General features: G+C 26.0%; 2 protein-coding genes across 6 annotated transcripts in view; one reads left to right on the top strand and one right to left on the bottom strand.

Moving 5' to 3' along the window:
- Positions 1–17,244, bottom strand: part of LOC127277773 (neogenin) — a 45,979-nt gene extending 28,735 nt beyond the window's left edge. For all 4 annotated transcript variants that reach the window (XM_051299142.1, XM_051299140.1, XM_051299141.1 and 1 more), the window contains exon 1: positions 16,642–17,244. In XM_051299142.1, coding sequence (XP_051155099.1) covers positions 16,642–16,693 — 52 coding nt within the window. In that variant the 5' untranslated portion in view covers positions 16,694–17,244. The remainder of the gene's footprint in view (positions 1–16,641) is intronic.
- A 657-nt stretch (positions 17,245–17,901) lies between these two features.
- Positions 17,902–22,771, top strand: LOC127277734 (actin-like protein 6B). Of its 2 annotated transcripts, none has more exons than XM_051299054.1 (5): positions 17,902–18,038; positions 18,501–18,833; positions 21,013–21,342; positions 21,700–21,951; positions 22,109–22,771. In XM_051299054.1, the coding sequence occupies exons 2-5, from the start codon at positions 18,513–18,515 to the stop codon at positions 22,520–22,522; spliced, it is 1,317 nt and encodes a 438-aa protein (XP_051155011.1). In that variant the 5' UTR covers positions 17,902–18,038; positions 18,501–18,512; the 3' UTR covers positions 22,523–22,771. The 2 variants fall into 2 exon arrangements, with proteins under 2 accessions (XP_051155011.1, XP_051155010.1); XM_051299053.1 differs by having other exon boundaries at positions 17,921–18,038; positions 18,491–18,833.
- Positions 22,772–22,790: the final 19 nt, after the last annotated feature.

Raw genomic sequence — 22,790 nt, 5'->3', positions numbered from 1 at the left:
GAACATGATTACCAAGTTTCATAGCGATGTGGTAATTTTTTTTGAATCTTATAACTGTTTTTTGGAATTTTTTTTTTGAGACATTCCGTAACAAATATACGTTTTTTTTCAAAATTTAAATTTTTCTGCAATAAAAGAACGTCATTTATCGCAAAAAACATTATTACCAAGTTTCATGAAAATCCGTTAATTTCTTTAGAAGTTATAACCGTTTTTTGGACTTTTTTTTGGGGGCATTCCATATCAATTATGCCTTTTTTTCCCTAGATTTGTTTCTTTCTGCAATAAATGAATGTTATTTATCACAAGGAACATATATTTACAAAGTTTTATAACGATCCGATAATTTCTTTGAAAATTATAACCGTTTTTTTGGAATTTTTTTTTGAGACATTCCATAATAATTAAGCGCTTTTTTTCTAAATTTATGATTTTTCACGTGTAAAGGATGTCATTTATTTCAAAGAACATGATTACCAAGTTTCATAGCAATCCGGTAATTTTTTTGAAAATTATAACTGTTTTTTGAATTTTTTTGGGGTCATTCCGTAATAAATTTTCCTTTTTTTTCTATATTTGTAACTTTCTGCAATAAAAGAATGTCATTCATCGTAAAGAACATAATTACCAAGTATCAGAAAAATACGTTAATTTCTTTAAAAGTTATAACAGTTTTTTGGATTTTTTTTGGGGTCATTCCATAACAATTAAGCGCTTTTTTCTCTAATTTGTATTTTTTTCGCCTTTAAAAGATGTAATCCATTTCGAAGAACATGATTACCAAGTTTCATAGCAATCCGTTAATTTTTTTGAAAATTATAACAGTTTTTTGAATTTTTTTGGGGTCATTCCGTAATAAATTTTCCTTTTTTTTCTATATTTGTAACTTTCTGCAATAAAAGAATGTCATTCATCGTAAAGAACATAATTACCAAGTATCAGAAAAATACGTTAATTTCTTTAAAAGTTATAACAGTTTTTTGGAATTTTTTTTGGGGTCATTCCATAACAATTAAGCGCTTTTTTCTCTAATTTGTATTTTTTTTCGCCTTTAAAAGATGTAATCCATTTCGAAGAACATGATTACCAAGTTTCATAGCAATCCGTTAATTTTTTTGAAAATTATAACTGTTTTTTGAATTTTTTTGGTGTCATTCCATAACAATTACGCGCTTTTTTCTCTAACAGGGTGTCTACTAAAAATCTGAATTAAAATTCCAGGACATTTCCAGGACTTTTCGGGACAAATTTCTTATTTTTCCAGGACATTAAATTGGATGACTTTAAGGAATAAAAAAATTTTTAGTTTAACTATTGTTTTCAGAAATTATTAAAAAATTCATTAATTACTTAAGTAAATTTTGATTTTACTTATTTAATGAATTTTTTAGAAATTTTTGAAAATTTAAAAGCAAAATATAAAAAATTGAAGGACAAAAATTAAAATTCTAGGACTTTCAAGGACATTCCAGGACATTTTTTCAAATTCCATGACATTTCCAGGACTTCCAGGACTAGTAGACACCCTGTCTAATTTGTATTTTTTTCGCCTTTAAAGGATGTAATCCATTTCGAAGAACATGATTACCAAGTTTCATATCAATCCGGTAATTTTTTTTGAAAATTATAACTGTTTTTTGAATTTTTTTGGTGTCATTCCGTAATAAATTTTCCTTTTTTTTTCTATATTTGTAACTTTCTGCAATAAAAGAATGTCATTCATCATAAAGAACATAATTACCAAGTATCAGAATAATACATTAATTTCTTTAAAAGTTATAACAGTTTTTTGGATTTTTTTTGGGGTCATTCCATAACAATTAAGCGCTTTTTTCTCTAATTTGTATTTTTTTCGCCTTTAAAGGATGTAATCCATTGTAATGTAATCTTTAAAGTGAATTTTCGATTATATAAAAATTCTGTAATATATAGAAAATTGGTTGAATGAAAATTCTATCAAAATATTAATTCGAACAAATAAAATTCTGCTCAATGAATATTATATCTAATGAAATTCCATTAAATGAAAAATTCTAACAATTGATTTTTTTGAAATTTATTTAATGCATCCCTTTTATTTCTTCTATATATGTTGAATAGAGAAAAAAAATAGAGAGGGAGAGAAAGAAAGAGAGAGAGAAAAATAATGCCCAGTAGACTATATAGATTTGAGAGAAAAATAAACTCACCGTCTGAGAGAGATTTATGAGGACGCGAGAGCGCGACAAACCTACCGCACCGCGAGAGAGGAGAACTTTAAAATAGAATTACGTTTCTGTGTTGCATATCTCGCGCACATTGTCGTCGTGTTCATTACATTAAGCACTATAGTGTATATATATATATATATATATATATATATATATATATTGTTATTATTATAATAACGTTTGTCTGTGCGTGGATATATTATTATGGTTTGTACCTTAACAGGCTGTAAAATAAAACACAGACAAGAAGAAGCTGTAAAAACACGAAAATCCCCACAAAGTACAACATTTTGTGGGCTATTTGTTGGATTTATTGAACTGCGAGAGAGGCTGACACCATATACTTTACAAACTGTATAATTGAACATAAAAAAAAAAAATAAATAAAGAGGAAAAAAAAATTCTGCCAGACTTTGCATTTTTTTAAATACGAGTTTTATTAAAATTCTCCTTTTTATTATATTTAATTTAATAAAAAAATAAATATACCAATTTAAGGAAATTCCTTTTATCAACATCAAAGGGAGGAAAAATATATTTAAGGTGAAATCTTATTTCAAAATTAGAAAATTTGCGTTCCAAAATTAATTTTTTCTAAAAAAATAAAATAAAAATATTCACTGTATTTAATTAACTGTGCATATCAGTTAATTCACTGTATTTTAAATGAAAAATTTACAATTTAATTTAATTTAATTTCCATTCACGGAAATCTTTGAGGAAGATAAAATTTCAATTTCCGATTTGAAAATTACATTATATAAGCAGAATACAAATATAGTAATTGTATTATTACAATTGAAAACTTACACCCAGAGAAATTATATATATATATATTTGTCTCACAGCCTAATAAATATATTTATTTGATTCAATTAAATTTTTAACAAAGCTGAAGTACCCAAAGTTTATGAAAAACGATTTTTAAAGAAATAAATTTTTAAAATGAAAAATTCTATAATTTTTCATCTAAAAAATATTTCTTGTAGTTTTTATTAATCAACAAAATATAAAAAATTATTTTTTAGGCAAAAAATTATAGAATTTTTTATTTCTAAAAATTATTTCTTTAAAAATCGTTTATCATAAGCGTTGCGTACTTCAACTTCGTTTTTTATTTGATTTAAATAAAATTTTTATTTACGGGTGATTCTCTCAAAAAGAACAAATTATTTGTGCACAATTATCTTAAAAGCGTAATTTGTCCTTTTTGAGAGAATCACCCTTACACCAAATAAATAGACTAGTACGTTGTGAGACAAATATACGTTTATTTAACTCAAATAAATTATATTTGGTTAAAAAAACATTTCTCTGGGTACAAATTCAATCTTGGTATATATTTTGTTTCGTTTAAATTTTTGTATACAATCAACCGCGGCTATTATACTAAAAAAACGCTACTTTTTTACTCAGTGTTTCTTATTAAAATTCAGAATGTAAATAAAAAAAAAAAATTTACCAGAAATATAGAAACTTAAAGTGCTGAGTATAATAGCCCCAACCGCTGGGCTATTATACTCAGCAAAGTTTGTTTATTTATAAAATATATATTTTTTAATTAACATTTTTGTTTGATTAAATAAACAACTCAATATAATTTCTCACAAGTTTTTGTTAAAGTTATTTTTGAAAAAAAAGTTACATAAAATTAACTTAACAAAAAAAATTAATGATATATATTTTTTTGAGGTTATGTTGTACTCTGTGAAATCTTATAATTTACATATTTCGAAATCTAGTATAATAAAGTTTGCGAATGTGCAAAAAAAATTTTCTGACTTTGACGACTTTTATTAATTAAAAACTGTCGCTGAGTATAATAGCCCCTGATAGTTGAGTAAAATAGCCCCAATTGACGGTATTCTTTTTTTTTTAAATAAAAAGTGAAAACGAATTCAGAAAATACATCATGTACCCAACCCAAGTCTTATGGGAGGGAAATTACGACCTTGTCCCCCTCTATATAGAGTATTTCAAATCTCAAATTATATTTATATATATGCTCGAGCATATACAGCGCGACATAAAGAAAAAAAAAAAAGAAATGTTGATATAAAATCGTGTAAAATATACGCGATAATAGATGAACTCAAAGTAGTCTAATAGAATATTCTATATATATATATATATACCTATAGTATTTATTTTCTAGCGAATGAAACACACCTGCTATTAATTTACCCTATCTTTCTTCATGACGTCTCTGTTTCATTATTACCTAGTCCCGTGTTACGTAGGCGAGAGCAATTGCGACAGGACAAGTATACGAGTCTCCTATTATGCGTATATATTATATATTTGTGTGTGCACAATGCAAAATAAAAGAAAAAAAAATATTTACTTTTCTTTCGAGTAAGGGAGAGAGAGAGAGAGAGGTGATTTTTATGAGCAATCGACACTTATACACTGTTAAGACGCAAAAATTTTCAATTTATACACAGAAAATATTAGATCCACATTTGTCATAAATTTCCTTAACGTGACCTCCTTTACGGTAAAATATCTCGTATCTTATAAAGGTATTAACTACCATAAGATACACCAAAGAATAAATAGATATTTTTAGATATAGACATCAACTATACCTGATATGAAAAACTATAAAATCAACATACTACAACTTTATTAACCCGCCAATGGAACATGTTTCTTTAAAAAAAAATAAAAAAAAGTTTTCCTCCTTTTATAAATTTAAAGCGATTACGCGTTTTGGAGATATAAAAACATATAATTTACAATTTATAGTTGTATTATTTCTATTATTATTTGTATATAAGAAAAATTTGTATTTATATTTGCAACCTGTTTTTATTATTGAAAAATACTGGAGCTTATGAAAAATAATCCCCATACCTTATGTTACAATAACACAGGCCAAGAAAATTATCAAACTTTTTTGGTGCGGCAAATGTCAGACCTGTTTCTGATAGGTTTTTCATACTGAACACGAATTCGTAAACGAAAATTTCCTATCAGCTCTAGTTTTTGAGAAAAACGGGCTTAAAATGTTCAAAAATTGCTTTTTTGGCTAACTTTGAGTACCTCTATCACTGAAACAAAAGGGCGTAGAACCTTCCATTTGGGCTTAAATTGAAGCTTAATGTTTTAACTATATTATCCACAAAAATGACCTATCTTGCACCATAACCTCAAAGTCATTTGTTAACTATTTTTGATTCGCAAATCTTAATTTTGTAAAAGTTTGAGAGCGTACCTCTAGTCCTTGAGGTTAAGGTGCAGCGATGTAATTTTTATGAACTACAGTCAAGGGATAAATTGAATTGAAGCCCAACAAGAAGGTTTACTCACCTTTGGTTTTACTAGAGTTATTCAAATATTACCAAATAGTTTCTGTAGTTAATTACTAGTTACCAACAATTTTCAGGTTATGAATGAACAATATTATTTTTAGGGCTTGTAGTCTAAAGTTCAAACTTTATTTTAAGTTCAAATAAAAGGTTCTATGACCATTTTTTCTTTGCTAGAGGTACACGCTCAAACTTTTACAAAATTAATATTTGCGAATCAAAAATAGATAACAAATAACTTTGAGGTTATGGTGCAAGATAGGTCATTTTTGTGGATAATAGTTAAAACATTAAGCTTCAATTTAAGCCCAAGTGGATGGTTCTACGACTTTTTGTTTCACTGATAGAGGTACTCAAATTTAGCAAAAAACGCGATTTTTGAACATTTTAAACCCGTTTTTCTCAAAAACTAGAGCTAATAGGAACTTTTCGTTTACGGATTCGTTGTCAGCACGAAAAAACCTATTAAGAAACAGGTCTGATATTTGCCGCACCAAAATCAGTGTTGGCCTGTGTAATGCTATATGTATATTGTTTTATACAATATGTACAACCGAATTTGCATGTAAACAAATTTTAATTTAACCGAATTTTATGTGATTCGAATTTTTGCAAAATGACAAATTCCAATTCACCGAATTTTAATTTGTACGAATTTTTAATTGATAGAATTTTTAAGACACCGAATTTTTATTTGTGCGAAATTACAAATAGCCGAACAAATACAATCGCAGAAATATTTCGGAACCATTTTTAAGGAGGTACCACCTATTATCGAATAAACAAGCAGTTTTTGGTAAAACTTGATACACTACTAAATAAAGCTTCTAAAATTCTGTAGTTAAATTTTTGAGACCTGTAGGTTGCGGAGAAAAAAGTTCTGATCGATTTATTTTTTCACTGTTTAACATTGATTCTTATGGGAATTCATTACTTTGTCACATATATTTTCATACTATGAAATATTAAACAAACAGATGTTGATCAAAGTTTGTATAGTTAAAAACAGATATGCAATGAACCGGTATTGTATTTAAAAAAGGACAATAGGTTCCTGTGAGAGTTCAAAATAGTTCATTTATAAATTTTTTTTCCACTTTTTGTGATACAGAAAAGATAACTTGAAACATCTGGCAACACGGCATTTCGCGTCTTCACGGTTTCCACCGTGCGCGTGCGCGTGCGCTTGTCAAAGTTTTGAGGTTATGCGCGCGTTATTTCAAATTTTGATTTCTGGGAAAAGAATAAAATGTTTAAATTAAAAACTGAAATTCTATTAGTTAATAAAATTTTTATTATTAACTTGAAAAATATGACAAACACATAATATTTTTAGAAATTAAAGCTTATAAATAAAATAAGTTGTTGACAACGTACATAACGTGAGTTGCAGTGTTGCCAGACGTTTCAAAATACCGAGCAAGTCAAATCAGACAAAAATGGTTATTGCTTTGACTAGTTCAGTGAAGGGATGGAACCTCCTTAAAATTGACAAATTAGTAATTATCAAGAAAAATCGTGATTAGTCAATTTTAAAAATGGCGCCGAAATCTTTCTGTCAATTTTTGTTCGGGCATTTGTAATCTCGGACAAATGAAAATTCGGCGTCTTAAAAATTCTATCAATTAAAAATTCGTACAAATTAAAATTCGGTTAATTGTTCATAATAGCCCCTGGAATTATAGAATAACCCCAATTGACGGTAAATAAAAATTTTGTTAAGTAAAAAAAAAAACGAAAAAATCTATTAAATTTTAATTTGAAAATTCTCGAAATTCGCCTAAAAAATAATTATTATTTCCAATGAAATACTTTAAAATAAAAATTATAATTAATGGTTTTTTTATGGGAAAGTCATTGCGCCACATATTTAACTAACAATAATTAATAAGTATATAAATAATTGAGCTTACTATATAATATAATGTCTCGATGATAAATGAGAAGGAGGGATTAATATATATATATATATATAGATACAAACGTTTGCACTTTCGCGCAAGTTAAAATGGAGAGAAGGTGTATATATAGGTATAATATAGAGAGTGAAAATATCTCTCTAAAAAGAAAAAAAAACCCACTGGAAAAATATGCCGGGTACATAAAACTATAACATAGTATAGACATATATGTGACGAATAGAGCGTGAAGGCAAAAGTTGGCGGGGCCACGACACATACACAAATATCTTTCTATAATACATAGGGTGCCCCCCATAAATGTTGACAGAACTTGAGTATATTTAAATACTTATGAACATTAATGATTCGAAATCGATTAATTTTCCCTTTCACAGGTGTTAAATATCAGTATGTACAATCGTACTTATATACATTCATTCAACACCCAAGTTAAATTATGTAATTGCGCGCACGATTTTAATTTCAATTATATATACATATGTATATATGCGCGTATGATATTAAAATCTCAAATTATTTTATGAACCAAGTTTTAATATATCTAAATTCTTTTTCATTTCTTTTTTTTCCTTATATTTTCTTTATTTTTTAATTACACTTTTATGACTTGACTAGGGCAATTAGAATTAATTTGTTACTATTTTCCGCTCATAAATAATGTGTTTATAAAGCGCACGTTTAATTTCAGCATAAATTCCAGATTAATTTTATACTTCTTCCAGGTAGCAGTAAGAGTAGTAATAGTGGTGGTAAATATACAGTATCTATGAATTTATTTCTGAATATCAAATTTAATAGCTAGAGAAATTTTAATGTCGTAAAGTTGACAATATTTTAGGGTGCGTGTATTTTTGTATTTATATGTATTATATACAAGTTTGCAGAATTTTGTTTTCAAATAATTACAGTCCGACAAAATTTTGGTCTACTTCATAGAACCAAGAATCAGATTATACTTTTCCAAAGTATTTTAAAGTGCTGAATTTAAATTTGTTCTCAGAATTGACCCAGTACGTCAGGTTTTCGAGATATTCTAACCTAAAAGTGCAGAAAAAACGACTTTTCGTTAGAGCATCTGAAAGTACTATTCTTACCCTTTAAAATGCATTTTGAAACTTTAAAAAATCTTTATTTGCCTCTTGAGTTTTCGTCATTCAATTTTTTTGAAGCATTATTGCCTTTTCTGCACTTTTAGGTTAAAATATCTCGAAAACCTGACGTGCTGGGTCAATTCTGAGGTTAGATTCGGATTCAGCAAGTCAAAATACTTCGAAAAAGTATAGTCTGGTTCTTGGTTCTGAGTAAGCCAAAATTTTGCCGACCTAATTGTGTATAGATTTTAAACGCAACCTAAATTATCTAAAGGGCCAACAAAATTTTGTTAGAATTTTGTCGTTAGAATCGGAATCTGACCTTGAAAATATTGTATTGGCTCTACTTTTCGAAGTTTTAAAGTGTCTATACATAGAATGAAAGCTTAAACATTGCCCTATGAGACCCAAAACCAAAAAACTAAGTATTGTACACCAGAATTTGGCCACCCTCAAAAATCAAAAAACTGTTCCCAATCTATGAATTTAAGATCTACAGTACTTTCATTTATGTAACATTAATTATTTTATCGCTGTCGTGTTTTACAAACGTTCAAAAAACACCAAAAATTCCTTTTTTGACACTTTAAACTCTAAATTTACTCGAAAACTAGAGCCAATCCAATATTTTCAAAGTCATATTCGGATTCTAAGAAACAAAATCCTACAAGAATCAGTAATAAAATTTTGGACAACATAAAATAATTGTAATTTTCTTTGGCTGTGTAATTGAATTATATTAACTCTCGAAAAAGTTTTAATAATGTCACGGTTATTATTTTTTGATGATCTATCTATCTATAAAACAGAAAAAAAAGGAGAATAATGAAACCACCAAAATTTTGTTGGCAATATTAATTCGAAGCTGGCAATAATCCAGATATTGTTATAGCCATTGCCATTGAGTATCGTTTACCTATCAATGAAAATTAATGGTGGGGAATGGACCTCTGCCAACGGAAGGCATAATAATTGTAATGGAATGCTTTCGCCAAGAGAGGATGACTCTTCACCTAAATTAGAGGTTTCGCTTTATATATACATATATATATATATATATACCAACTCTGTAATTTCCCCCAGGGCTTTATCACTATTATTTCTTTATAACGAAAATAATCCCTTTTTGACAAATAATAATAATAATTAATTTTTCAAATGAGAAGCAAAAAAGGAAGTGAGAATCGTTCAACCATTTTATTAAAGAAGTTTTTTTTTGTTTCACCAATTCTTTTTAAATTACTTTAAATCATTTTACATTTGTATTGAATACCCGGAATTTCCTCTTTAGATTTTTGAGAAAAGGTTATACAAAAGATGAAAAATTTTAAAACTGTCTTTTGTAAATAAAACGTATACATAGTATTAGGTATAAGCGTAGTTTATAAACTGAGATCCAGTTATGAGAATTATTTATTTGCCAATAAGAATAATTTACTGTATGTATATATATTCCAGTTTTAAATTTTCTGTATGTGACTTCACACAGTTTATGTTTAGAGAGCAAGCAACTTTCAACCAATTCGTCCGCAGAATATCGTTAAAAATACTTCCCTACTCTGATCTTTTTTTTTTTTTTTTCCTGTTTCGAGACTGCTTATGCGGTAATCTCGTATTAAGATACTCTCAGCAGGCGCTCCATCGTGTAATACTGACACCCTGCTGGCGATGGCGGTCAGCGCGCCTACACCAAGAGAAATACACCTCAAAAAAAGAGATATATTATATTCAAAATCATTTCTTATACTTCTCTCTCGTTCGCATTAACTGCCAGTTTCCATTATACTTTATTCCTTCAACTATAGTATAATATATAATACATCTTTTCAAGGATCTATATACTTATAATTTTCTACCCACAAAAGACGCGCGTGATTCCTTGCAAACATCTTCTTCTTCTTCTTGGAAGAAGAAGAAGAAGTTTCTTTCAGTTTATTTTCAAATAGGAAACATCTACAAATCACAAATGAAACAAGAAAATATTCTGATTTTGAAATGTGAATCAAAAATTTACAGTTTTGATTCTTATTTACAAAAGCCATATATATCTAAACGCAGTGTACAGTTTTTATTCTGAATCTGATTTTGAAACTTAAGTTAGAGTGAAAAATTTATCTTCGACTTTTGCTTCAGATTGGAACAAAAAGAAATCAAAATAATACGTGAATCAAAAATTTATTGTTAATTCTGATTCCAAAATCCGTATCTATAAGCACAGTACAGTTTTGATTCTAAATTCCGAAACTGAACCCAGAGTACAAAATTCGTCTTTCGACTTTTTTGCTTCAGATTAGAAACAAAATCATCCAATTGATGTAGATCTATTAAAAAACGAAACCACGTTTAAAATTACAAATACAAAAACGAAAAAATTTGCTACTTTGCCATAAATAATTTGGGGAAAAAAACAACTCCTTCAAACAAAAATTAAATTGCAATATTGCAAAGAATTTGAAAAACAAAATCCAAGTATAAAAACCCCAATCGGAATTAAAGGAAAAGATTAATCATAATTAGACTTATAACAATCCAATCGAATTAGCCAACAATGAACTTATTATCTTGAAATTAACATCAGTCAGCTTCCCTTCCGCTGATGATGATAATAATCTCAACAATTGAGCTTCATCTATCTATCTCATTCTTTCTTTAAAAAGTCATTCCAGTACCAATATAATATACACTGATAGAAATTACTGATCATTATAAACATAATATTTATGTGTAAGCTTCTTATATACAATATTAGTAGAATACAGCCATACATTAAAGCTATTTTTAGCCATCAAATTATACAAATCAACTTCATATGTGTCAAATTAAAAATCTACAGATAACAAAAGAGCAATATACAAACAAAACGGATAGGCAAAATAACCGGATGATAATTATGCACTCAGAAAAATATGGTATTGAATCAATAGTATTTCTGACAAAGATTTAAAAATTATTGATTCCAAAAGCATATGCTAATCTGTATAAGATTTTATACTGAGAAAAATATGCTATTGAATCAACAGCACTTTTGCCAAAGGTATAAAAATTATTGATTCAAAAGCATATGCTATAAAATTTATAAAATATTTTATATATTCTATAGCATATGCTTTTAAATAAATAATTTTTATACATTTGGCAGAAATGCATTAATTCAATAGCATATTTTTCTCAGTGTACAAATTCTATAACATGATTTTGAATCAATAATTTTTATGCCTTTAGCAATAATTTTACGAGACTGAATTCCGCAACGTTTTCAAAAAAGAAAAAAATTAAATTAGTCAATTTTATTTCTAATTTTTATTTGCATAAATTTTCAAGAAATTAATACTTTTATAGTTATACTTTTATACTTTTTTATTTATAACAAGACGCATGATTATGTTCTAAAAATCATTAGTTAGAATATTCATTTTATGGAATTTCATTTGTCATAATTATATTTTTGAGCTGAATTTTTATTTGTTCGAATTAGTATTTTGCAGAATTTTTATCAAAACAATTTTCTATATTACAGAATTTTTATATAACCGAAAATTCACTACAAAGAATTTTCATTTGTCCGAAATTGCAAATGACCGAACAAACACAGATTTTAGCGCGATTTTTAAAATCAACTAATCACAATTTTAATGAATAATTTTTGATTGGTTGGTTTTAAAAATTGCGCCAAAATCGATTGTTTGTTCGGCCGTTTTTAATTTCGGACGAATGAAAATTTTATCAATTATAAATTCTGTTAAATGATTTTTCGGTTAAGTATAAAAATTCTGTAGTATGAAAAATCGGTTATATGGAAATTATTATATCAAATAATAATTCGAACAAATGAAAATTCATCTGAAAGAATAAAATGAAAATTCGAGCAAATAAAAATTCTGTAAAGTAAATTTTCGGTTATATAATAAAAATTCTCTAATATAGAAAATCGGTTTGATGAAAATTCTGCCAAATTCTAATTCAAACAAATAAAAATTCGGCTCAAAAATAATGATTTTTAGAACATAATCATGCGTCCCCGAATAACTTTAATTTTAAGCCAAAGTAATACAAATATAGTTTCATTATTTTTTTGTTTTCGTTTATAAAAACGTTGCAAATTTCGGCATCATGAAATTTTGACATATTTTAATTTTGCAAAATTTTCTATTTTTGTTTTCTTCTAGAAGGGCCTGAACGGGGCGAATGAATTTTCCATAAAAAATATGAATAAGAATTTTTATATTAAAGTAGTTTTTTGGAAATAATTATTTTTTAGACCAATCTTCAATTTTCGAATTAAAATTTGACAGATTTTCTTCTTTTTATACGAATTTTTACTCAACAAAATTTTTAGCTACAGAATTTTTGTTTGTTAGAATTTTTATTTTATAATCATTTAATTTACATGACTTTATTTAAGAGAATTTTAATTTGAACAGAATTCTCATTGAATCGAATTTTATGTGATTAAAATTTTTAAATAAAAGTAATTCACCGAATTTTAATTTGTACGAATTTTTAACCTCTATGAATAAGTTGTTGGCGTCGACGCTCAGCGCCAAAATTATTTTTTTCGCCATTGACATGAAAAAGTGTCTTTTTTGTGCCTGTTTTGGGCAGATAAAGTAGCACTTTTTAAGGCAGTTTGGGCCAACTGCCTAAAAAAGACTTTTTTAGGCAGCAAACTGCCGTATAAAGTCTTTTTTAGGCAGTAAACTGCCCTATAAAGTCTTTTTTAGGCAGTTGTTAATTTTTGCATAATTTTTTTTTTTGCTTTTATTTTATTTATCAATTTTTATTATTTTTTTTCTTTAAAATTGTTTCACTTTTTCATAACAATGGCGAAAAAAATAGCGTATGTGGCTCGCACGTAGTAATTTTTAGGTTCGGATGATTTCAATACTCGCTGTCTGTGCGACTTCGGTTCGACTCGGCTCGCTTTCGGCTCGACTCGACTCGCCTTCGGCTCGTCTTCATCTCACCTACAGCTCGCCTTCGTCTCACCTACGTCGCACTAACGACAGCTCGTACTGAAAATTACATCCTCACCTAAAAAGTACTACTTTACGTGCTTGCCACATAATATACTATTTCACTGCACCAAAAATGTCAAATTGATTTTTTTTTTTAAAAAAAAGATTTCCAATCCAAATAATGCCTTGAGAAATACCAGAAATACTTTTCAAGATTTTATGTGAACCCAAAACCTTTTTGAAAATTATTTGATAATTTTGGTACCGTGAAAAAATAAATTTCGACGCTGAGCGTTGACGCCAACTTCACGGTGGTAATTTTTAAATGATAGAATTTTTGAGACGCCGAATTTTCATTTATCCAAAATTACAAATGGCCGAACAAGTAATCGACAGAAAGAATTCGGCGCAATTTATGAAAAATTGATCAATTAAAAATTATCAAGAAAATCGTAATTGGTCAATTTTCAAAAAATGCGCCGAAATCTTTCGGTCGATTTTTAGTTCGGACATTTGTAATTTCGGACAAATGAAAATTCGGCATCTTAAAATTTCTATTAATTAAAAATTCGTACAAATAAAAATTTGGACAAATTAATATTCCGTGAATTCTAATTTCTGTCATTTAAAAATTTATTCAAATCAGACAAAATCAAAAAAATGGTCTCCACAACCTCTCGCCTTTAACTTTATAATGAATTTTTGAATTGAAAATATATAAGTTCAAGATTTACATACATATGAATAAATTTTATCGTTTAGAAGATGAAAAAAAAATGAACTCGAGTTTTAAGTCATATACATATATATAGCAAATGCAGCCCCTAAACTTTGACGATTTATAACTTCGTGCTTTGATGCACTTTGTATATATGTAAGACCTATATACATGCTGTTATATTATTATATATATCCAAGTCCCATGGACGAGGGGGGATTCTGATTGGACCAATTGGAAACACACCCTGGCACTAAATCGTAGGTCGTCACCCTCTTACGCCCATAATCTCAATAAGGCTTGCTTGGCGCGGCTTTAGAGGGTATAAAACGAAAAGTAAAGTCAAGAGATGCTTAAAAAAAAAAAAGAAAGAGAAAAAAAAAAAATTTCTCGCTTCAGTAAATACGGAAATTTATATAGAAAACTGCGCACGCTATTAATCACAAGTCGAGGGGAAAAAAATAACATTCAAAATTTTCTTTTTTAGATGTATATCATATATGTAAATGATTTTTTAATAAAACAAATTTTTAGAGTAATTAATAACATGATTATAAAACATTTACGAAATAGTTAATAATAATAATAATAATAATAAAAATTATTTGGTTGAAATAAATATTTATATGATAAGGGAAATTATCATTTTATTTTTATTTGAATAAAATAAATTTTTTTTTCAGTGTAATAATAAATATTATTAATTATATAATAATTATTATTAATATTAATAATAATTTAATAATAATAATAATATAATAATAATTAATATTATTATAATTATATTTATTAATTATTAATTATTATAAAAATTATTTTGTCAAAAAATAATTATGTATGAATAATTGCAAAAATTTTGTGTCGTGTCTGAAAATTTGACCTATGACATTATTTGTTTAAAAAAAATTGAAAATAATTATTATTATCATCATTATTTTTGTACAATTATAAAAGACTGGTGTACAATATTATTAATTATAAAATAGATTTAATAATTAATAAAAAATAAAACATGTAAATTATTAAAAATTTTAGAAAATTTTTACTTTGAAAAAGTGACTTTCAATAAAATAAAATATTAATTGAAATTGAAAACAATTTTACAAATAAGCCTAAAAATCATTACTGGATGTTTAAAAAATTAAAAAAAAATTAAAAAGCAAAAAATGTAAATAATTATTTTGTAAACATTAAAAAAAATTGAATTAAATAAATGTAAAACTAAAAAATTTGTAAATACTAAAGGAACACAAATTATCAGATTTTCAGCACAGTTTCAAATTTTCGAAATTCTGAATATTAAGAAAACACACGCAATTTTATATTTTGATTAAAAATGTATTTTTTTTTTTTTTTTAATTCCAAAAATTTAAATACCTCTCCAAAACCTATGATTAATTTTCCCTTTCATTTCACGCAAATTTTAATCTCAATTATTATATCAATTTATAATTATATATCTATATGATAAAATGTTACTTTCTAAAATTATGTGTTACTATTTTTAATTTAAAATTTATTAATATATACAAACGATATAATAATTTACTATAATTTATAATTTTAAAACAAAAATATTTCATTATTTCCCAAAAAAAAAAATAATTTAGAAACTATTAATTTAATTAAATAAATTATTACTATTTTATTAAATTATATTCTCTAAAAGAATTAAAAATAAATATTTATATTAATAAATATTTTTAATAACTTTTAAATATTTGATTAAATTAATAAATCAATTAAATTAATTATAAACACTGAGAATGGCAGTCGATATACATATATATATATATTGAAATAACGATAAAGATCAAACTATGCGTTAATATTTCAGAAATGCATAAATGTTAATATGAAATATCTCATAAATCATTAGGTCATTTAGCATGCATATATTATGTATTTTATAACGCTTTTTCTAATAAGAGAATCAATGAGTTTACGCAAGTGGTGCATGGTTATCTAGCAATCGCTTAGTTGTAAATATTTTCTATACGCTGTTGTTAAAGAGTTGTCGAGATGTACAATTATAGATAAGAAGGTTCAAATCGAGGAAAGTAGAAATAAAAAAAATTTGCAATTTTATAGTGCCAAACAAAGTTAAGAAATCGTTTTTTAAAAGCCGCGAATACACACACACACACACACACACAGAGAGAGATATAGTAATTATAATACTATTTGTGTTAAATAAAATTAAATTTATTTTTTCACAATTTCGTATTGAATTATTAACAAAATAGGAAATTTAAAATCAATTTTTCTAAAAGTAAAAAATGTCACATATTTAAAGAACAGAAACTCTAATTTTTTTTTTTTTTTTTTGACACTCGTGGCAAAAATTGTAAACAAATCATCGGCTATTTATTTATTATAAACTTTTGTCATTATAACCTTAAAAAAAAGATGGGGGGAATATTAAAATACTCACCTTGATCAACAACTGTCAACAAAGCCACCCCGAGAATAAAAATCCGCTCCATTGAACCAGCAAGTGTCACAGACTCCGAACGGGCAAAATCTCACGAAATTTCTTCCCTTCATTCACACAAAAACACGCGTGACTACCTTATTATTTTTTAAATGAAAGTTTTCAGCTAACACACTCGATTCTCATCCATTACACAAAACACGATTGCATTCACTTTTATGTGTAATTCATTTTTCAATTCCTCAATGAATCAATGATAAAACTTGGAAGGCATTTTTCGCCTCCGCATTGTTTCCCGTCTCTAAACGATTTGACACTCGACGCCATTTTGAAAAATGAAATAGACCGAGGCGCCCCGACGCTATACGGGGCAAACAAACCCCACTCTCATTTTCTGTGTGTGTGATGACTTTTTAATTTCCGTGTCTGCCGTCACGTTTATCGTATATGAAACAAGTTACTTTTTTTGAATATCATTTCAAATAAATTTATTCAACGATTTTTCATAAAGACATGAAAGTTTTAAATGGAAACAAATATATAGGCACACCGGTTTTAACGCGTGGTTCTTAAATTCACACGCATATTAACTGAAAATATATTTGTGTATGTGAATATATACACAAATAAACAAACTGGATTTCTAAAATCAGACATGCCAACAAATTCTTTAAAATGTTTAATTATTAGTTTAGTTGAATAAAAATTATTTGGCATATTAAATAAAATTTATAATTTAACATTAGGGTTTAAATTATTAATTATTTGTAGAAAACTTTAATATTTATTCGATATTTTCTTATTATTTTGAAGGAAAAGAATTTGTAAATTTAAAAAATTTTCGCTACTATTGTTGTCAGCCATGATTATAATGACGCATGCGCAATATTGAAATGAAACTGCGCACGCTTCAGTGATCTCATTTCATTGGTTCAAAATAATGCGCGCTTATTTAAAATAATTTTTTCTGTCATAGTTTTTTTACACTGCTAATTATTTTTATAAATTGTTTATTTGAGATTAATAAAATTTCTCATTAACTTTAATAGAAATTTAATTATTTAGTATACAGTATATATACATATATAATTGCAAAATGTATTGTTCACTATTAATATTTCTATGTTGTATTATTTTATAAGATTAAAATTATTAAACAAGAATGAAGAAAAAATTTGCATTAATATATATATTTTTTTAGTAAATTAATTTAAATAATAGCGCTTTATTTTGACCAATAGGAAAAGAGTAGTCGAGCAAGTGTAATCTTGGAGTGGGGGAGAATTCAATATGTCCGAATCGGCGTCTGTGTGAGTTAGCGAGGTTATGTTTTTCGTTTATCAATAATAATAAAAACTGTTCGTAAATTATATAAAGAAATTGGAGAAAAAGAATATGTAAGTAAAAATACAAAATTTTAGTTTTAATTACACTATTGTATGTTTTTTTTTATCTAGTAATTGCGTAAATATTGAGAATATGTTTATTATTCAGTGTTTTTTTTATTTTTGTCGGTTTTATCAATTTTCTACTGATTCTTTGTTTATTTTTCAATTTTTTCTTCTATTAATTTCTTGATTTATTTTTCAATTATTGATTTAACTATTTCTTACATTTTTGTATTTTGCTTTTTTACCAAAAACAAATCTAACCTCTTTCGATTTAAAATACAAAAGCGAGTTTTATTATTTTTTTTTTAATTCAGAATTTAAAAAATAAATTAATTTAATATGTAATGTTTAATCTATTTAATAATAATGTTTAATTATTGTTTTTGAAGATGTTTTTATTTTTTTTTCGATGATAATTATCATAAGGAAATTAGGAAAATTAGTATAATAATAATTAGAATTTTTCAGTAATTTATAAAGATGTCGATGCTTTATGGAGGTGATGAAATTGGAGCAGTTGTTTTGGATTTGGGTCACAATTCCTTGAGAGTTGGTTATGCTCAAGAGGATACGCCAAAGGCCGAAATTCCAGCGGTTGTTGGTATTGGAGAAGATGCCAATGGCACCGCTGCTCCAGTTGAATCAATGGAGATTGATGACAAAAAGCCGGATAACAATATTTGTCAAACGACGTCAAAATATTATATTGACACAACGACACTTCACGTACCTCGAAAAAATATGGAAGTTGTCAGTTACATGAAAGACGGCATGATCGAAGATTGGGATCATTTTGAAAAGGTAATATTTAATTTTATTTATTTTCATTTTATTCAGGCCTCGGATTATACGACTTTTTTCCGACTTTTTTCAATTTATTTTAATAAAATGCGCCTTTTTTTTACATTTTTTTAAACAAAATTTTAAACAAAATACATTTTTTTTTAGTATACAATGCAGATCTTCTTCAAATCTTCTTCATTTCAATTATTTAACAAATTTTTAACTAAAATTCTTCACTACATTAATTATTTTTAATAATTTTAATGAAATTCTTCACAAATTCAATTATCTTAAACTATTTTTCAATTAAAATTTTTATGAAATTTAATAATTGTTTATAATTTAAAAAAAAGCAAATAAAATTATCAAAAAATTTTAATTCAAAATTACTTGAAATTTAATTATTTGCAAAAATTTCAATTATTTTGAATAAATTTTATAATATTCTTCCAAAATTCAATTATCTGAAAGCATTTTTCAATTAAAAACTTTTGGAATTCAATTTTTTTGGATGTGATTTCTAATAAATTCTTCATCAACAGAAATTACTAGAAATTTCTCTTATTATAATTATTGTTTGAAATTTAACACAATCATTTGAAATTCAATTATTTTCAAAAATTTTAATTTAAAAGCTTCTAAAATTTAATTATTTCTAAAATTTTCCATCTAAATTTTTTTTGAAATTTAATAATTTCAATTATAACTCTCCTGAAATTTAATTATTTTGAATGATTTATATAATATTCTTCGAAAATTCAACTATCTGAAAGCATTTTTTATTTTAAAAGTTTTCAAATTATTTTATTTTTGTTTGCAATTTCTAATAAATTTTTTAGTGAAATCATGAAAAATTTTAAATTAAAAATCAATTGAAATTCACAGGGTGTCTAACGGTTAGGGAAAAGTCAGGGAATTTCTTTAATTTTCTCGAAATTTTTATGAATAAATTAAAGTAACTATTAGTTTAAAATTTTTTTTTTACTTTTTTCCCAAAGCAAATGCAAATAACGTTTATGATAAGCGATTTTTAAAGAAATAATTTTTTAAAATGAAAAATTCTATAATTTTTAGACAAGAAATTATAGAATTTTTCATTTTAAAAAATTATTTCTTTAAAAATCGTTTATCATAAACGTTGCGTACTTCAGCTTTGTAATAATTTATTATTTAATGCTAATACCCACATATAATTTATAAAAAATTTGACGGTGTCAAATCTTAAATTATCGAATTTCTATTTAGCAAAATTGTATAAAGTGAATTTTATATTATGCAAAATTTTCAATTTACATTTAACTAAAATTCGATTTAAAAAAATTTCTATTTAGCATAGGTAACTCTTATAAAGCATTTTTTCTAATACTTTTAAAAAATTTTTAATTAATATAATTTCAATGTAACAAAATTTATGTATATAAAAATTAACAAAAAAAGAACTAAGTAGAATTTTTTTTTAAATGAGAATTATATTAAATAAGAATTAGTTGGAATTAAAATTTTCTTTAATGAAAACTTTGTTAATTAAGAATTTTTTTAAAATAGAAATTCTGTTAATTGTGGATTTATTCAATGATAATTCTGTTAAGTAAATATTTTGATAAATCGAAATTTACTAAAATAACAATTCTGTTGAAAAAATTTTTCTTTATGCAATTTTTCTTGACATAAACTCCGTTAAATTAAAATTGTATTAATTTGAAATTCGATGTACTAGAAAATCTGTTCTATATAATTTTACTAAATAAAAATTTTACAATTTAAGATTTTACGCCGTAAAAATTCTTTTAAATTAAGTGTTGATAATATTTATACGTCCCCAATTAGTTTATTTATTTCACTTAAATATTTTATTCTTTACGAAACATTATTTATTTTGTTCAAATACATATGAAATTAGTGGATAATAGACAGGTAAATGATTTAATTGTATCAAAATAAATTTTATTTGATCAAAATAAAAATTTTCTAGTATAATTTAGATCTGGGAAAAGTCAGGGAATTTTTTTCCTAGCAGTTGTTAGACACTCTGCTTAAAGTTGATCCAAGGCCTGTTTATTATTTTTAATTATATTTGTTATATTTCATTTTTTTTTTTTTTTTTTTTTTTTTATTATTTAAAAACAAACATTTTTTCACTGTATTTAACTTTATTTGAAATGTATTGTTACTTATTTGTAAAAAAAAAAATATTTAGGTGCTCGATTACACTTATTCGCGTGTAATTCAATCAGACGCGGAATATCATCCGGTATTGTTTTCCGAATCGCCTTGGAATGTTCGGAGTAAACGAGAAAAATTGACGGAACTTATGTTCGAAAAATACAATGTACCAGCATTTTTCCTTGTGAAAAATGCCGTTTTAGCCGCATTTGCAAATGGAAGAGCAACGGGAATTGTTGTTGATAGTGGAGCAACTCACACCTCCGCTGTTCCAGTTCAAGATGGATTTGTTTTAACACAAGCAATAGTTAAATCTCCACTTGGTGGCGATTACATTAGTATGCAATGCAGACAATTTTTACAAGTTAGTTTCTTTATTATCCTCCAAAATTCGCATTAATCTTTTAATTTTCCTCTCTTTTTTTTTCTTTAGTTTTTATAATTTTTCTATTTTTTACTTTTATATTTTAAAAAATAAAAAAAATTATTATCAAACTATTCTTACATAAGATAATAAAATTCACAATTAATATAAATAATTTTTAATCTTCAGCAACAAAAGTATTTTTTTTTTTTTTTGTTTAAATAAATGTGGCAAAAAAATTTGTTATAACAAAATACGAATGATTTTAGTAACGGAAAATTCACTATTATTAAATGAATTTTATTTCTTGGTGATTAACAATTAATATATATTATATTGTTTCTAATTAATTAATAGGAGCAAGAAATCGATTTATCGCCAGCATATATGATTGGTAGTAAAGAAGTTGTCAAAGATCATGATAAACCGCGATGGGTGAAGAAGAAAAATATACCTGAAGTTACAAAATCCTGGCACAATTATATGGTGAAGAAACTTATTCAGGATTTCCAAGCGACTTGCCTTCAAGTATCCGAGACTCCATACGATGAGAAAATCGTTTGTACCGTTCCTGCTGTGCAATATGAATTTCCAACTGGATATCGACAGGTAATAATATAATTAATTCAATTTAAAGTAAGAAAAAAAAATAATAAATAAAATCAAAATTAATTTTTAATTAATTTTCTTGCAAAAAAAACAAAATCGCAACCCTGAAAACTAATATTTGAAAAATGATATAGATTTGAAACTTTTTATTTTACAGGATTTCAGTAGCGAAAGATTTCGAATACCCGAAGCGCTTTTTGATCCAAGTATGGTACAAATGAGAGGCGGAATGGTTGGCAATACAATGTTGGGAGTTGGTCATATTGTAACGACAAGCGTTGGAATGTGCGATGTTGATGTTCGACCAGCACTTTATGGTAGTGTCGTTGTCACTGGTGGAAATTCATTTATTCAAGGCTTCCCCGAGCGTTTAAATCGTGATCTTTCAGTGAGAATACCGTCCAGCATGAGATTGAAATTAATAAGTGCAAATGGTTGCGCTGAACGTCGATTTGGTGCATGGATTGGTGGTTCAATTTTAGCTTCAATTGGTACATTCCAACAAATGTGGCTCTCAAGTCAAGAATACGAGGAGAGTGGCAAAAGTCAAATCGAACGAAAATGTCCATAATTCTTCATATATTGTCAATAATAAATTATTATATATAATTTTTTTTCGATTTTTACCAATTTTTTTTTTAGATCTTAATTTTGAGATTTAAATTTTGTTTTTTCTATACATGAACTTTGACGACGATCTATTTTTAGTAAATATTATTTATAAGAAATTATAAAAAAAAAAGAAAGGAAAAACCAATTAGGTATTTACCTAATATTATTATAAATAAAATTACGAACAATTTAACGTAAAAAAAAATAATTTTTGTATTTTTTTTTTT

Source organism: Leptopilina boulardi, unplaced genomic scaffold, assembly GCF_019393585.1.
Source record: "Leptopilina boulardi isolate dan_hultmark-lab unplaced genomic scaffold, ZJU_Lbou_2.1 LbouV2_179, whole genome shotgun sequence".
NCBI lineage: Eukaryota > Metazoa > Arthropoda > Insecta > Hymenoptera > Figitidae > Leptopilina > Leptopilina boulardi.
This window is presented reverse-complemented; position numbering and strand designations above follow the sequence as displayed.

Bases quoted from the DNA above. Each gene is read 5' to 3' on its own strand.
- LOC127277734 (XM_051299054.1), top strand. From the start codon at position 18,513: ATGTCGATGCTTTATGGAGGTGATGAAATTGGAGCAGTTGTTTTGGAT. The intron at 18,834-21,012 runs GTAATATTTAAT...AAAAATATTTAG, and splicing joins ATTGGGATCATTTTGAAAAG to GTGCTCGATTACACTTATTC. The intron at 21,952-22,108 runs GTAATAATATAA...TTTATTTTACAG, and splicing joins TTCCAACTGGATATCGACAG to GATTTCAGTAGCGAAAGATT.